The sequence below is a fragment of the Pseudorasbora parva genome, chromosome 7, assembly GCF_024679245.1.
Source record: "Pseudorasbora parva isolate DD20220531a chromosome 7, ASM2467924v1, whole genome shotgun sequence".
Classification (NCBI taxonomy): Eukaryota; Metazoa; Chordata; class Actinopteri; order Cypriniformes; family Gobionidae; genus Pseudorasbora; species Pseudorasbora parva.
This window is the reverse complement of record NC_090178.1, coordinates 32,903,370-32,920,977: the sequence shown is the minus strand read 5'-3', so window position 1 is coordinate 32,920,977 and position 17,608 is coordinate 32,903,370. Positions and strand designations below refer to the sequence as shown.

Genomic DNA, 17,608 nt, shown 5'->3' with positions numbered 1-17,608 from the left:
TTGTAATAATGTAAAAGCTGTCACTTTTGATTAATTTAACGCATCATTGCTAAATAAAAAGTATTAATTTCTTTAAAAAACATCAAAATCAAAATAAAACTGACCCTAAATGGTAACGTAAAAAAAGAACATCATTGTGATGTTCTTTTTTTACTTAACCATTTAGGGTCAGTTTAATTTTTTTTGTTCTGCACAATATAATGAATGCATTCTTGAAAATCTCAGACACAAAGCCCAAATTCAACATATCCAATAAATCATCAACAATGACAATTTTCAATGTATAATTAACGCAAGGACTTTTACCTTCTAAATCAGCGATAACAGCTTCCTGTTTGTTTTTCAACTTGTTAAGACTCTTCACCTTCTCCTCTTCCTCTGTTAATTGATCTGTCACTTCATTCAGTCTCTCTTCCATCTGTTTCTTCTCCTGAGAAAGAGAATGAAAGAAAGGTTAACGAACCACTGTATTAACAGTAACATTATAGCTGCATTTCTTCCTCTTCTATTTAAAGTCATTATGAAATCAAAACTGACAATTCTTACTTTTTTTATGGAATACTGCAGTATTTATTATAATCTGTGCACATCATTATTTTTTTTAATTAATGTGCCTTGTAATCTTTAATCCAAATAACCCCTCCCTCTTGCAGCGACATCTCTTCTCTGATAATGTGTTTACTGGCGTGAGGGCAGGACAACCTCACATAACATCATAGCAATAGCAAACCAAAACCATCCAGAGATCCAATACATTTCAAATGGGCAAAATCAAGTCCCGCCCCCCACAATAGGAAAAATGGTTTCATGGCGACTTTAACTACCTTGTTTAATCTGTCCCTCTGCTCTCCCAAAGTCAAGGTCTCGGCTTCCAGACTCTTCACTTTGCTTTCCAGGGTGACTTTCTCCAGCTGGAGGCGCTGACGTGTCCCCTCTTCCTCCTCTAGCTGTTCTTCCAGATCCTGAGAGAAAGAAACAATAATCTTGAGAGCAGATATTCAAAAGTGGACATCAGATACTGACAAACAAAATTAATCCTCCTCACCTGCACATGTTGCTGTATTCTCTTCTTCTCATTGGTCAGCTGAACGGCCCTCTCCTCTTCTTCCTCCAATCGGCTCTCGAGCTCTCCCAACACATCTTCAAGCTCCTGTTTGCGATTGGCCAGCCGTGCTCTAATTTCCTCCGCCTCTGCAAATAACTCTGCCTCTGCCTGCAGCTGGTCAGTCAGTACTGACTTTTCCTCCATCAGCTGTCAAGAAGACATCCAGATGAATGTGCAAAATCAAATAAATTAATGTTCTTCTTTTGGTTTACCAACATGCACAACAAAAATGTGTGAAACAAAGAAATAAAAGTCACCTGTTGGTTTTTTTTGTCCAGTTCAGTAAAGTCAAGCTCTAGTTTACTCAGCTTGTCTTTGGCTTTCTGAAGCTGTGCTTCCCGAGCTTGAATCTCTTCATCTTGACGGGTCACCTGCAGTAAGGGCTTTACCTAGAGGAGAGGTCAAAGGTCATTATTTAGCATTATTTTACTAATAACGTTTTAATCATTTTAATACAAATAATAGCAAATGTAATTAATAAAATAATAGGTAATAGGTAATATTCAAAAATAATATTTAAACTAAATTTTTTTTATTTAACATTTTTGGCTTCATACAAAATATCTTGATAAATTGCAACTTGATAAAATGGATAAATGTATGTGTTACCATATGAAGCATATTAAGTTAATGGTAAAATATACTACCATTCAAAAGTTTGGGGTCAGTATGTTTTTTTATTGCATAATTTAATTAATAGAAGATGCATTAAACTGATCACTAGTGGCAGTAAAGACTAAATTGTTACAAAAAAAAAATCTAATAGATGCTGTTTACCAAAGAATCCTGAATAAAAAATGTATCACGGTTTCCCAAAAAATATTAAGCAGCACATTTTTTTTCAAAATAGATAATATCAGCATATTAGAACAATTATTTTTGAAGGATCATGTGATTATGTTTTGAGCAAATAAATGCAGCCTTGGTGAGCATGATAGACTTCTTCCAAAAAAAAAGTCAAATCTTATCGCCAAACTTTTGAACGTGCAATTCTGAGGTATGTAATAACAAGAGAGAAACGTTCTACATCCTACCACTTATGGTAGGATATATATATATATATATATTTACCACATTTACATATTCACCAAAACATCGCTCTCAGCAGCATGAATGGTGTCTGGATGATAGTAAAGTATAAGGCTATACTTTAAGGTATACTAAGGCTATACAAAGTTATTTCCTATGTCTTCAGCATGAATATATATAGGGGCATTAAATATAATATATTGTGGCATTGAATCTCTGTCAGTGTTGTACATTATTTATGCATGGGTGTGAGCACAAGCATTAAAAGGTTAGTTCACCCAAAAATTAAATTTATATCATTAATGACATGTTGTTCCACACCCGTAAGACCTCCGTTCATCTTCGGAACAGTTATGAATCAGTGTATTGATTCATGATTCGGATCGCCAATGTCACGTGATTTCAGCAGTTTGGCAGTTTGACACGCGATCCAAATCATGAATCAATCAACTGATTCATGACAGTTTGAAGTTACTGGCTGCAGTTCACTTAGAGGCCACCGGTTATGCTAATTACAGGGGTTTCTGAATTCTATAACCTCTTTAAAATTCATTATTAGGCCTACTTAATTTTTACTTTATATAACATGTTGTGTAATGCTTTGTGTTACCTTGGTGAAGAGTCTCCACCACTGCCAGTTTCTGAGCTTCAGGTATGCTGCACAGTTCCTCTGCATGACACGCAGAGCGCTGAGCTGCTGCTGCTTCTTATGGAATGCTCTGAAAGAACACAAGTCAGTTAAAACCTACATACACACATATTACACACCACCAACCTATGAAACAAATACATTTACCTCCTGGCGAGGTATCCACGGGCTGCGCTCTGGAAGCGGATGATGGTGTCAGTGATCTTCAAGTCTCGTTCTTCCTCTAGATGAGCCAGCACTCCGGCCCGGAAGAACACCTTACTCTGTCCTACCCGGAAAAGATTCTTGTCCAGCTCCAAAGCACTGATCTATAGATACAGTAACAAAACATAATCAACAACCTGTAGAATACTAATCAGAGATCTGAATAAAAACACTAAAACACCATTGATCTTCCCCACTCACAGTTATTGATCCTAAAGCATCTGTGCTGTTCACATTTATTGATCTGAAACTCTACTGTATAATATCCTTTATCAGGTCAATATTATGAACTTTGAGTGACATCCCTTACCATGAGCTCACACGCCTGTTTGCCATCCATAAAGGTTCGAGGAATAGCATTTGGAGTCAATATCTCATACCTGAGAGATACACCAACAGAAAGAGAGACAGAAAGATAAATAAGACAAGAACTCTCCTTTGTGTAAGCTATACCTAAAAGAATTACTGTAAAAAGTATTACTGTAAGCAATAACCCCCACCCCACCCCCACCACCCACCCCCATGCACACACACACACACACACAAACACAAATCAAAAAACTTTCACTGTTTTTACCAAAAGGTGTTTTTTTTTTTTTTTTATCAGATTAAGCTCACAAATACAAATTCGTCCCCACAAATTATGGTTAAGTAGGATACACACACCTCTGTCTGAATTCCTGGAATGGGATGCGGTTCGGGAAGCCCTGTCTGCAGATCCTGATCCCCTCCAGCACCCCATTACACCTCAGCTGATCCAGAACCAAATGCGGACTCAGCTTCCCTGCCTGTTATTATTTAAAGAACAAAAGTTATGGATGTCCCAATATTATTGTTTTTTTCATGAATGATATTACAATTCTATAATATTTTGTCTAAATAAAATTAAAAAACACAAACATTTAAAACACTATAATTTACAGTAAAAAAAGGCTTTTAAGTTTAAGATTTGCTGAAGATTACTGTAGTATTAAACACTTATTGAATTATCAGTGTATTACAAATTAACTTTAAATGAGTGTTCATCTAAATGAGCATGCATAATTAAATATCCAATACCCACTGATAACAATACATTTTAACAATCATTTTGTGCAACCTCACAAAAAAACCTTATCATCAGTGTTTATGAATGTGATCAGCAAAGTCCCAAAGCCTAAAGTGCACGATAAATGTTATTGTCTCCCAAAACAACTAAATTGGACCTGCCTGAAACCTTTTCTCTATTCTCCTTAATAATAAGTCTAACTTTGTTACAAACCTACATTGGTTTTGTAACTAATTTGCATAATGCCAATCTATGGTCTTCATTGGCTGCCCATGATCAACGTCTTCTTTGCCCCACCCTAAAACACTGTAGTTGTACCTGGTTGATGTTGTCGACATGCCGAAAATATGCTGTTTTCTTTGCTGCTAAAGCAAATCAACTTTGCACGCACTTTAAAAGGATGAGGACTCGGCTTGAACTGATACGGTAAAACCGTCTGCATCTTTACCATTTGTATCACTATGTATATAAGCACTGAATGGTTGATTTCAGATACAGAAATGAGTGTTTTGTTTTAGTCACGCACTGTAAGCTGTAGACCAATCAAAACAGACTGGGCCATCTGGCCAATCACAGCAGAGTAGGCTTGTTTAGAGAGTTGTTTCAGACACTGTTAGAAAAAAGCTGATGCTGCAAAGTATATTATGAGAAAATTAAAGTGTTTTTTAAGCTTAGATGCATGTAAACCTGTTGTAGGAGACCTCTAAAAGTAAATTAGGACACTTTAAAATAGCATAATAGGGGTTTTAACAGATATGTTAAAAAGAGAAAGAGATGTGAAGAGATGTATTCTTACCCTTTTCTCATGATTGGGGATGATGCAGCGCAGGAAGTTGGGGTTGGTGTTGCGGAGGGTGGCCATCAGTTTAGTAAGGGACTCTTTGTAGAGTTGCCCCACCGTGCGAAACATGCCCTTCTTCGTCTTGAACCCAGCGGCCCCAAAAGTCACCGGTCCACTGTTCTCGCCGGACGACACCTGGTCCAGACCCACAATCCTCTCCACTGACAAGCACAAAACAGGGAAGTTATTACCATAAAACAACCACTTTTTAAACATGAATGTGTTGTTCTTCTGAGACATTTAAAACTTTCCAAGCATAAAGAAATGACGTGTGGATTTCTACATTACGGAGGATAAACTACAAGTAAGCAGATCACAACCATCTACTCATATAAACTAGAAGCAGACATAAAAGGACAACACATTCTACTAAACTACAGTAAAAAACAAAAACAACTACCCACATATCATATCACAATCTGATGCAATGAAAGAGTGAGAATGAGAGACAGAGTGAAGTGCAAATCATGATTAGATGAACTGATGGAGAGGTTAAAAGAGGAAGGGCAGAAAGACCTACTGCTGTCAGAGCCATTGGTTTGCAGTGTGGCATAAGAGTCAAAAAAGTACACACGAGGAAGAGTTTGAATATCTGAAGAGAAGAGAAGAGAAGAGAAGAGAAGAGAAGAGAAGAGAAGAGAAGAGAAGAGAAGAGAAGAGAAGAGAAGAGAAGAGAAGAGAAGAGAAGAGAAGAGAAGAGAAGAGAAGAGAAGAGAAGAGAAGAGAAGAGAAGAGAAGAGAAGAGAAGAGAAGAGAAGAGAAGCGTTAGTACATGGGTCAATGACATGACATGTATTTTTTGTGTCCAAATGATTTATTTTTCTAAACATAATTTTAATAAATACATGCCATATATCAAACTGATCTACAATATCTCCTTTATAAGAAACCTTTTTCATTTTATTGATATTCAATTGATGTTTTTGAGTTTTGGTGTTTGAAAGACCAAAAATGTCAGGCGGTGCGACCGTCCGAACCTGCAACCAGAGAACAAAACTGCAATAAAAAGGTTAATTTTGTCATTAAAATTTTTAATTAAATAGTTTGGCATGATTTTATGTTAAAGTCATTATAAATGAGCGAAAATGGTGTATCAGTCCTATTTCAAAACTATTTTAACACTTAAAAAACTTTTGTCCGAAAAATTGACTTCTCCAAATGTCAGGGAGGGCGACCGACATAAAAACGCAATTTTATGCAATGTTCCTTTAAGAAAACCATGTGACAGCATATGACATTACACAAAAGACCCCAGAGGACCCATTTGATGCAGTAACAAGGTTAGTCACCCTCCCATAAATATTAGATAATTTGACATTTTTGAGTAATGATGAGGTTGATTCAACTTATCATGTCAGGCGGTATGACCCCTGGAAAACTTTGAAAATGTGTTGTTATTATTAAAATGTGTATTTGATTAAAGAAAATTATGTATAACCTTGAGCACATGGTCAAACATTTTTATAGGTGTCCAAACTAATGCCTGTTAGATTTGAATTGAGTTTGAAATGTCAGGTGGTGCGACCAATATGTCAGGTGTCGCGACCAGAATAGCAGTTAAACGAACTGAAAAAAGTCATGTTAATTCATGTTTTTGAATATATTAAATACATTTGAATAAATGTATAAAGCTTTCTGTAAGATATTAAGTTGTTTAACGGTGCAATCTACATATATATTTTTATTTTATTTTATGATGGTATGGGTAACCATTTAAGCACATTGTCCATCTAAAAATCATATTCTTCAAGAATAACCAACACTGATACTAAAACAATTGCATATTGCATCTTTAAATTAATCTTTTTAGGGGCCAAGCACCGAAGGTGCGGAGGCACCTATTGAAACCGTTGTCGCACTTTCTTCTTCCGCCATGGAGGTCTATGGCAGCCCATAGAACCGTTTGCGGGAAAGTTGTAACGATTTGACATTCTGATAGAGGGCAGTCCCAACATTAAATACACCAATTTTGGTGGCTCCAACTCAATCCCTCTAGCGCCACCACCTGTCCAAAGTTGCACTCATGTTTATGCTAATAACTTTTGAACCTTAAGGGCTAGAAACAAAATTCTTGTTTCCTCAGATTTCTGAGCTCCTGCCAATCCGAAAACACCCTATGACGTCATTTCCGACATTATATGTTTCCCGCCATTTTGAATTTCCCCAAAATCCTACTTTTGCGAACTCGTCCTAGACTGTTCGTCCGATTTGCACGAAAATGGAACCAGATCATCTTCAGCCAGTGTCGACAAAAAGTTATGGAATTCAAGTTGATTCGTCAAATCTTTTCCGTTAAACGCGCAAACAAATTTTACGTAGCGCTTGCAAAAACAGACGTATGGCTGTATCTCCGCAACGCTTTATCGTATTCAGACTAAACTTGGTACATGTCGGCACAAGCATGTCTTGAGGCAACCTGCTGCGTTTCGGCACAGCGGCACCTACTGGCCCGGAGATAGGAAAAATGTCTATTTTTGCTTTTTTTTGCTGAACCGTTTGCCCAAAAATCACAAAAGTGGTCTCGTCAGATTCGAGACGTCATGCCGAGTCGACTGATGTCCAATTTTACCATGTCGGCCATTTTGGCTGTCGGCCATCTTGAATTATGTGCCAAAATGCTGTATTTTATGAACGCATGAACGGATTGTTACGAAACTCGGCATGGGTCATCACCACGATGCCCTGAAGTAGCCTGAGAAGTTTCGAAACAGCGCCACCTAGTTGAGATTTTTTTAAAAAAGTGCTTATAACTTTGGGTGTGGTTGACTTATTTTCACGGGACTCATCTCCTTAGACTCCTGAATCGTTGCCGAGTCCAACGATACCACACTTGCCAGGTTTCGGCGTATGGTTTGTGCACCGTTGTAATTTAGCGCTTTAAGAAAATTAGCCGATATCTTCGAAACCACTGGTCCGATCGAGACGAAACCAGCGTCAGAAGTTCGGAAACATAGGTCGCTAGGCACAGTCGTGAGGCCAAATCTCAAAATTTTGATAGTAAGGGGTAGTAAAATCCAATCAAAGTCAGGCGTCAGGCTGAAACCCTATTGGAACTGTTCATTTCCCCATGATGCATCATTTTCCAGCTAAAACTGCTCGGGCAGACCAAACCGTAAGTCGTAGAGACTTGAAACTTTCAGGGCTGGTAGTACTCACAACCACTGCAGACGTCACCGAAGCCCGCCCCGATCGGCCTGACGGGGGCGCTACAGCGATCAAAAGTACGAAACGGCGACCAAAAGTACGAAACGGCTCATAACTCCTCAACCGTAAGGCTTAGCCTCGAGTGTCTTATATTGCTGGAATCCTTGGCTCAAGACGGACAAAGTGCATGCCCCGGATTGGCTCGGAATAGTGGGAAAAAATTCGGGTATTTCGGGTTTTTTGCAAAACCTACTTTTGCCAACTAGTCCTAGGTTTTTGGCCCAACCGGAACCAAACCAGCGCAGCGAGATTCTCTGGAGTCTAATTGTCAAAAGTCATTAAAAAAAAACGGAAATTTGGGTTCCTGGACCCTAAAGGCAGCCAAAACGTTGGAAGGGGGAGTAGCCCCTTTTACTAAATTGGCTAAAACTCGTGAACGGAATGAGGTATTTTCACCAAACTCAGCACGCCTATGTAAGAGCTCATTCTGTGGCCAAGTGAAAAAGGACGTGGGGACCGGCCACTTGGTGGCGCTATAATGGTTAAAAAGGGGTCAAAATGATGTATTTCTATGGAAAATCCCATTAAAGGCCTGAAAGCGGCCCTCTTCCTGCCTGATTGGCATACAGCTTTACGAAATCACGCGTGCGCATGCGTCACGTGACCCTAAAGAGGCTTGCAGACTTTTATGGCCGCCGGGGCGCTTTAACTGTTAAATTGGTGAAAACAAATGCCCTATTATTATCCTATGCAAATTGACATTTAAATGACTAAAAATTGCCTGCTCTGCGCAGAACTTCACCAAATCGGCTGGGCATGTGCGCCGCATTATTGTAAAGACGCGTGCAAACTTTGGCGGAGATCGGGCCATCAGTAGAGGCATACCAGTTTAAAAGGTAAAAAAATAAATAAATAAAAACACCCCATTTTCATGATAAATGAGCTGAAAATGCAAAAATTGACCTTTGACCTCTGCGATGCACATGTCACCAGGCTTGATAAAGTTTTAGCAACCAGCAGCTCAAAACTCAAGTGCTCAAACCCTATGGTCTATTTTTTATAGGCCTTTTTATACCCTTTTTATTGCCTTTTTATTAGGGGCCAAGCACCGAAGGTGCGGAGGCACCTATTGAAACCGTTGTCGCACTTTCTTCTTCCGCCATGGAGGTCTATGGCAGCCCATAGAACCGTTTGCGGGAAAGTTGTAACGATTTGACATTCTGATAGAGGGCAGTCCCAACATTAAATACACCAATTTTGGTGGCTCCAACTCAATCCCTCTAGCGCCACCACCTGTCCAAAGTTACACTCATGTTTATGCTAATAACTTTTGAACCTTAAGGGCTAGAAACAAAATTCTTGTTTCCTCAGATTTCTGAGCTCCTGCCAATCCGAAAACACCCTATGACGTCATTTCCGACATTATATGTTTCCCGCCATTTTGAATTTCCCCAAAATCCTACTTTTGCGAACTCGTCCTAGACTGTTCGTCCGATTTGCACGAAAATGGAACCAGATCATCTTCAGCCATTGTCGACAAAAAGTTATGGAATTCAAGTTGATTCGTCAAATCTTTTCCGTTAAACGCGCAAACAAATTTTACGTAGCGCTTGCAAAAACAGACGTATGGCTGTATCTCCGCAACGCTTTATCGTATTCAGACTAAACTTGGTACATGTTGGCACAAGCATGTCTTGAGGCAACCTGCTGCGTTTCGGCGCAGCGGCACCTACTGGCCCGGAGATAGGAAAAATGTCTATTTTTGCTTTTTTTTGCTGAACCGTTTGCCCAAAAATCACAAAAGTGGTCTCGTCAGATTCGAGACGTCATGCCGACTCGACTGATGTCCAATTTTACCATGTCGGCCATTTTGGCTGTCGGCCATCTTGAATTATGTGCCAAAATGCTGTATTTTATGAACGCATGAACGGATTGTTACGAAACTCGGCATGGGTCATCACCACGATGCCTTGAAGTAGCCTGAGAAGTTTCGAAACAGCGCCACCTAGTTGAGATTTTTTTAAAAAAGTGCTTATAACTTTGGGTGTGGTTGACTTATTTTCACGGGACTCATCTCTTTAGACTCCTGAATCGTTGCCGAGTCCAACGATACCACACTTGCCAGGTTTCGGCGTATGGTTTGTGCACCGTTGTAATTTAGCGCTTTAAGAAAATTAGCCGATATCTTCGAAACCACTGGTCCGATCGAGACGAAACCAGCGTCAGAAGTTCGGAAACATAGGTCGCTAGGCACAGTCATGAGGCCAAATCTCAAAATTTTGATAGTAAGGGGTAGTAAAATCCAATCAAAGTCAGGCGTCAGGCTGAAACCCTATTGGAACTGTTTATTTCCCCATGATGCATCATTTTCCAGCTAAAACTGCTCGGGCAGACCAAACCGTAAGTCGTAGAGACTTGAAACTTTCAGGGCTGGTAGTACTCACAACCACTGCAGACGTCACCGAAGCCCGCCCCGATCGGCCTGACGGGGGCGCTACAGCGATCAAAAGTACAAAACGGCGACCAAAAGTACGAAACGGCTCATAACTCCTCAACCGTAAGGCTTAGCCTCGAGTGCCTTATATTGCTGGAATCCTTGGCTCAAGACGGACAAAGTGCATGCCCCGGATTGGCTCGGAATAGTGGGAAAAAATTCGGGTATTTCGGGTTTTTTGCAAAACCTACTTTTGCCAACTAGTCCTAGGTTTTTGGCCCAACCGGAACCAAACCAGCGCAGCGAGATTCTCTGGAGTCTAATTGTCAAAAGTCATTAAAAAAAAACGGAAATTTGGGTTCCTGGACCCTAAAGGCAGCCAAAACGTTGGAAGGGGGAGTAGCCCCTTTTACTAAATTGGCTAAAACTCGTGAACGGAATGAGGTATTTTCACCAAACTCAGCACGCCTATGTCATGATCAAAAGTACGAAACGGCGACCAAAAGTACGAAACGGCTCATAACTCCTCAACCGTAAGGCTTAGCCTCGAGTGTCTTATATTGCTGGAATCCTTGGCTCAAGACGGACAAAATGCATATCTTGGATTTGCTCGCCCTTCAGGCGCCAATTTCGAGATATTTTAGGTTTTTTGTAAAACCTACTTTTGCAAATTACTCCCAGCTTATTTGACTGATCGGAACCAAACCACTGCAGAAATGTTCTCTGGAGAGAGACTATCAATAATTATCACAAAAAAAAAAAACATTTTGATTTATGGTTGCTAAGGGGAGCCAAAATGTTTGATGTGACCGGGACCTTATTTAATAAAATGGCTATAACTTGTGAACAGAACGAGATATTTCCACCAAATTAAGGTCACGTGTGAGTGAGATCAGTCTGAGATCACATGAAAAAAATCGCAACGATTGATCACTTGCTGGCGCTATAACAGGGGAAAAACTCATGAAACTGGCAATATACGCACCCAAACATTAGTCAGATGAAAATGGGCATTCACTGTCTTTATCCTTGGTGCCATGATAGTCTATGAGGACAATGGCGTATCACAAACAAAGCATACTTCATTGGCGCAATGCCCTGAAGGAGCCTGAGAATTTTCAAGCCAGTGTTTTTCACAGTATTCACCTCATTAGACTCCTGAATCCTTGCCGAGTCCAATAATACCAAACATTCCTGGTTTCACCTTATGGTTTGTAAAAAGGTGTTCTTTAGCACCTAAAAAACCTTTGCGAATGTAGGAAACAGTTAGTCCAATTAAAACAAAACCACAATAGGAAATTCTGAATACTTACATAGGTCAATAGCTAAACAATAATGACCAAAACAAAGCCAAAATTTTGGAAGAAAAAAAAAATCCAATCAATGCAGCCCATGCTCTCAAATATATTTTGCTATAACTTTAAAAGAAAATTAGATATTTACAACAAATTTGACATATATTTATGGACCCCTTTGAGGACACCTAAAAAAGCTATGAAGTTTATTTGTTTATTTGGATCCCCATTAGCCAATACCTAGGCAGTGACTACTCTTCCTGAGGTCCCAAAAAGTAAAAAATACAAAACTACATTGAAGCTGCAAGAGGAATAAAAGGGTCCTCGCAACTGTGCCACCACTACCTTGTGGTTGTAGGAACACAGAGCACGGTGGGCAATATGCATTTAAGTATACAAAAATAGGAGGACTATTTTAATCATTTGTATTTGCCACACTTCCTGCTACTGGGCTGTACTCTGATCAGAGGGTGGACCTGTGCCAGGACATGACCAATGCATCCCTGAAATGTCTGAAGAGAGTGTGTCAATTAAACTCTGCCCTGTAAATGCAGACTCGAAAAGACATCCTTATAAACCTGTCTCCGGCACGACAACTCCAATCTATCAAATGATCTTACGAATATCTATTTATCTAATATGACTTCTGAACTGTAATGTTGCCAGTTTAAAAGGTAAAAAATAATCATACACTGTTATACGCAAAATAATAATCATACACTGTTTGTTCGTCGGCCAGAGGAGAACTGGCACCCCGACTTAGCCTGGTTTCTCCCAAGATTTTTTTTATCTCCATCCTGGCCCTGAAGGAATTTTGGTTCCTTGCCACCGTTGCCTTTGGCTTGGCTTGATCAGTTGGGGAGACCTAAATTTCAACTATATTACTGATCTGCCCGCATTGACACTACATGATAATTGAAATTAGCTGGATAACATCACCATTTTCAACAGAGCAGTTGTACAAAATCTGTTGCATTATTTTCCTGTTAAAACTGTGAAGCTGCTTTGAAACTGGACTTGTTAAAAGTGCTATATAAATAAAGGCGACTTGACCAGCTAGTGGCACTATGAATAACTAAAATTTTGCCGAAACATCAGACTTTGTCAGGATACCACGTACACGAAGTTCAACAAAACTCAAGATCTTTGAAATTTAACATCATTAAGTCTATTAACTATTAGACTGACCAAATATGATGTTGTTTTGGTTCAATCTTAATTAGTAGTTAATCACAATTTACTCTTGCCCACAGGTGACAATATAACTGACTAAATATTGACATGTAAGCCACCATCAGTGCTCGGGCCCTAATTAAATCCACAACAATAAAATGAAACATACAAATCCCATTAAATGTCCCTTCCTTTTAAAACTCATTTTACTTCTTAAAATATGTAATATCTAATAGTAGTTCATTCTATATTTTCATTCCGATCGAGACGAAACCAGCGCCCGGAAGTTCGGAAACATAGGTCGATAGCTATACACTAATTCCCAAATGTCAAAATATTGATAGTAAGGGGTAGTAAAATCCAACCAAAGTCAGGTGTCAGTCATTTTTTACGTGTTTTTTTCATACAACTGTTTATAACTCCAAAGCAAAATGAGATATTTTCACCAAACTCGTCACACATATGTATGGGCTCACTCTGAGGACATATAAAAAATGGTAGGATTCTGCCTCTTGGTGGCGCTATAATAGAACAAAACATGAAATTCCCATTGACTTCAATGCAGTATTAGGGTATAAAATGCATATGCTATACTTTACGAATGCATTAGTGTATAATTACAAAACTCAGTATAGCTGTGTCCCAAAGTGAAGTGCGCGCACTTCGAAGGCCGCATTTGAAGTGTGATTACGTCATACCTGCACTACGAAGACTGTCCCAATGTGAAGGCTGCACCCTCTGAAGGCCGCATTTGAAGTGCGATTACGTCACAGCGGCACTAGGTAGGCTGTCCCAAAGGGAGAGCTGCACCTCTGAAGGCCGCATTTGAAGTGCGATTGCGTCACAGCGGTGCGACGAAGGCTGCCGGAATTCATGAGCGACTTCAAAATGCGCCCTTCGGTTCTCAGGCAAAGGAAGGGTACAGCAGATGGGACCTTCCCATAACTTCGCAGCCTTCCCTATCCCAGAATTCATAGCACACTGGTGACTACAGGATTTGACTGGTCCGCATTCCCGCGGCACTCGATCAGATTCCAGTTACAGACGGTAGCGGTCGGTAACTCAAGTGTAGCCTGGGTACTATTGAACACAACAGCGCAAGCGCTAGAAGTAAATAAAACGTTCAACGTTAGTGCATTCACACAGTTCCCAGTTCCCTGCCCTGAGCAAGATGAACTTTAATTTCCCCAATTTTTAAATGCTATTTATTTCTCAACCATTATCTCAAGAAGAGGAATCAGTCCATTATCACCCTTTTCGCTGTTTCTTTTTTTCCCATACACTTTCTTTAAATAGCCTTCAAAATATAATCTGCGCGGCGCTGTATTTTCGTCCTGCTCCCGCTATTCCGCACCGCACCATTCCGCTCGCGGAAAATTCACTCCATGCTCACCCGCAATAAATTATTTTATTCCCGACCCGACTGATCCAGCTAAAATTAGATTTTGTTTCCTGAATCTATCTTTTAAATTTCCCTTACAGAAAGAGAGACACTGGATAGGAATTGTCCTTGCAATCATTTATTTTTCTTACAGCCTGCTGTAGCCTATGTCAACACCGTAACTAAAACAAATATCACAGAGAAATAGGCTAAATCAAATGTGACATCTGTCACTCAGAATTATAAGAAAAAATACAAACAAACGGAAACTGCTGACTTAGATGCTAAAATAAAGTTTATATAAAGTTTATAGCCTATATGAATGAATGAATGAATGTTCACTGACGACGGTCAACGAAACATCGATCCTCCAAAGGCTGAATGCGTGGCCGACACAGAACAATTTAACTGGCTAGCTTATTATTTGTTATGCAAGTTATTTGTAAATTAAACGAACTGCTGTCTATTGTTCATTTTCGTTAACTTCAAACGTAGGCTAAATTAAAGAGAAGTGGTTTTTCTATAGCCTAGCTATTATTTTTGTAATGCACGTTATAATTTGTAGCTACATTAAACACATTTATGTTTATACATATATTTTCTTGTCATGTAAGAAAATGTGTAAATGAAAATAAATTGGTCTATTAGCCTACGTAGGCTTTTTACAACTACAGCCTATTTATAGACCAATAAAATAACTTAAGTTTAACATTAGAAATAACAAATTTTTATTATCAGCCAAACCAGAAGAAAACACTTTTCAACACTTTCATTGCGCTGAGCGGGAGAAGCTGGAGCTGGACCGGGATGGGGAATAATGCACAATAGAGACTCTGGTAAGGCCTGCGGGACATCATCTTCTGGGATGAGTGCATATTTCCACTGTCCGCAGCTTTGCGGGGCCGAATCGGTCGACGGCTGCATGGCATGCCATAAAAATGCATCTGAGATGATGAGTTGAATATTATATTTACATGCTTATGGTCCAGCCCATCGTCGCAGGCTTTGAAGCATGTTAAAACCCAATAGAAAGCTCAAAAAAAGTATATATATATATATATATATATATATATATATATATATATATATATATATATATATATATATATATATATATATATATATATATATATATATATATAAGTAGTAGTATATGCTCCATTTCTCTTTTTAAAATCTCCTCACGACCGTGCGCTGTCAGTTGTCAGACGCTTGGTTCATTGTTGCCAAGTCTGGAATGGGGTTGCATTTAGGCTACTGTTGCTTTGGGGTGTTTGTAGCCTATAGTCCACAGGTTAAGTTGCCTTTACTTAAGCAATATTTCTACTGCCCGCGCCCCGCATTTTGGGATATTTTGGTCCATTCTGGCTGTGATTCCGATACTTTTGAATAACAATTGGAGGGGTTTTATTATTCAGACCTGGCAAGCCTGTCCCTCGGTTCGCCCTTCGTGCACTTCGTGCACTTTGAAGGCGTGGCCTGGTCTGGCCTTCGAAGTGCATGGCCTTGGAAGTGCGCACCCTTCACTTTGGGACACAGCTTGCGTGTCTTCTGCTCTATGTCCTGAAGGTACTCAAAAGGTTTTCGGGCAACGCCACCTTGTGGTCAAAAGTTGTAATAAAGTGTACAAAAATGCTAATAACTTTTGATTAAATTAGCCTATTGCAATGAGACTGGTTATAAATCATTCTATGGCTCATGCCGAGAACATAGATACCAATTTTTCCCATATTTGGCAAACCTCTCTGCCCTCTATCTTGTTATTGGTTAAAAACCTACTTTTTCAAACTCGTCCTAGACCGTTTGTCCAATTTTAACCAAAATTAAATTGTACCGTCTTCAGACCATGTGAACAAATAATTATGGATTTCGTGTTGATAGACAAAACAGTTGTCATATACCACAGCAACGCAGTTGAGCTCTGATGCAAAAATTACTCTTGAGGCTGTATCTCTGCAATGCTTCGACATATTGACACCAAACTTTGCATGTGTCATTGTCTCCTCAATCTGACTACACCACATCAGTTTAGTAACAGTGCCACCTATTGGTCGAAAATGATAAACCATTAAATCATTATTATTGACTGTATTTAAAATTGTATTGCTTTTTTGCCTAAAATCAACTTAATAATTCTTTAATGGCTCATTGTTGCAGTTGGTTTGACACTTCCAGCCATGCTGGCATGTCTTGTCTTCTTCTTTGCGCTTGGCCCCGACAATTGCTGCTTGCAGCTATATTTTTCATTTGTTTTTGTAGATGCCATTATCAAGCAAGGAGAAAAGAGCACAACATAGAGCTAATTTAATTGATTAATTTGGGTAATGAATTGAGAAATCAGCTTTCCCTTGAGCTTTTGATATATAAAAGGTCATGGTAATATAAGAATATCCTGTAAGTTTCAGAGCTAAAAACTTCCTTGTTAGTCAAAGAAAAGCTTTTATAAACACCAGGCCCAGCAAACGGTCTTGTGCTTCATCCTGACATCATCGACTGACGAAACACGCCTCTACAGAATAATAAGCACATCCATGTGTGTGTGTGTGTGCAGTTTGTGCTTCTATCCACCGATCGGGCAGGCCAAGCAATACAAAAATAATATTTCAATCAATCGTGGGTGGATGAGAAATAAATCATTGTGTTTGTTTGATAAAGATGTTCTCGAGCCCTGTGGTCGAGAGAATCATTCTGGTTGCCGCTTTCAAAACAATCTTTCCCTCCAATGAACTGACAGCGTTTACTTCTAAGTCTCCAGTGACACGCCCATCAAAACCCAGCGTACAGGAGAGAGAGCCTCAAAACCAGTGTAGAAAGTAGACTATCACTTATTAGTTATGATGTTTTTGAATGTAAAAACCACACGAACATCATTAGTTGACCTCAGACAACAGTATAAATAAAAATAAAAAAGCCAGTTCATGACACCTTTAAAAAGTGATCCAGTTGCAAGGGCAGAGTACCTTGCCAAAAGAAAAGCAAGGTTTTGTGTACATCTAGATAGATTACAACTCAAGTTAAGATGTTATGTTTTGTGGTAATTACACAGTTATTACATGTTAATAATAGAAATGTTTTAAATTTCTAGTTCCCTTTCAGTTGGTCACGTTCGACGTACGTCTCCATTCCCTCCTTCAGGGAACGAGGGTTACATACGTAACGGAGACGTTCTAAAGAATCGATAATCAAATGTTTTTATTTATTTATTTTTATCTTGACTTACTGTTACTAATGTGTCTATTTGAATGAACAATAGATTGATAGATTCTGGGCCCAATATTTGCACTAGTTCCATATAAAAGATGTTT

At 39.2% G+C, this 17,608-nt stretch overlaps 1 protein-coding gene across 5 annotated transcripts in view; it reads right to left on the bottom strand.

Moving 5' to 3' along the window:
- Positions 1 to 17,608, bottom strand: part of myh14 (myosin, heavy chain 14, non-muscle) — a 98,785-nt gene that overhangs the window by 15,716 nt on the left and 65,461 nt on the right. For 3 of the 5 annotated variants that reach the window (XM_067449097.1, XM_067449094.1, XM_067449095.1), the window contains 9 exons: positions 4,832 to 5,037; positions 3,654 to 3,775; positions 3,298 to 3,367; positions 2,931 to 3,091; positions 2,745 to 2,853; positions 1,363 to 1,494; positions 1,046 to 1,252; positions 825 to 962; positions 307 to 430 (listed from right to left, as the gene is read on the bottom strand). In XM_067449097.1, the coding sequence (XP_067305198.1) occupies positions 307 to 430; positions 825 to 962; positions 1,046 to 1,252; positions 1,363 to 1,494; positions 2,745 to 2,853; positions 2,931 to 3,091; positions 3,298 to 3,367; positions 3,654 to 3,775; positions 4,832 to 5,037 (1,269 nt within the window). Of the gene's footprint in view, positions 1 to 306; positions 431 to 824; positions 963 to 1,045; positions 1,253 to 1,362; positions 1,495 to 2,744; positions 2,854 to 2,930; positions 3,092 to 3,297; positions 3,368 to 3,653; positions 3,776 to 4,831; positions 5,038 to 5,396; positions 5,469 to 17,608 lie in introns of all 5 variants that reach the window. The other 2 variants (XM_067449092.1, XM_067449093.1) reach the window with 1 other exon arrangement.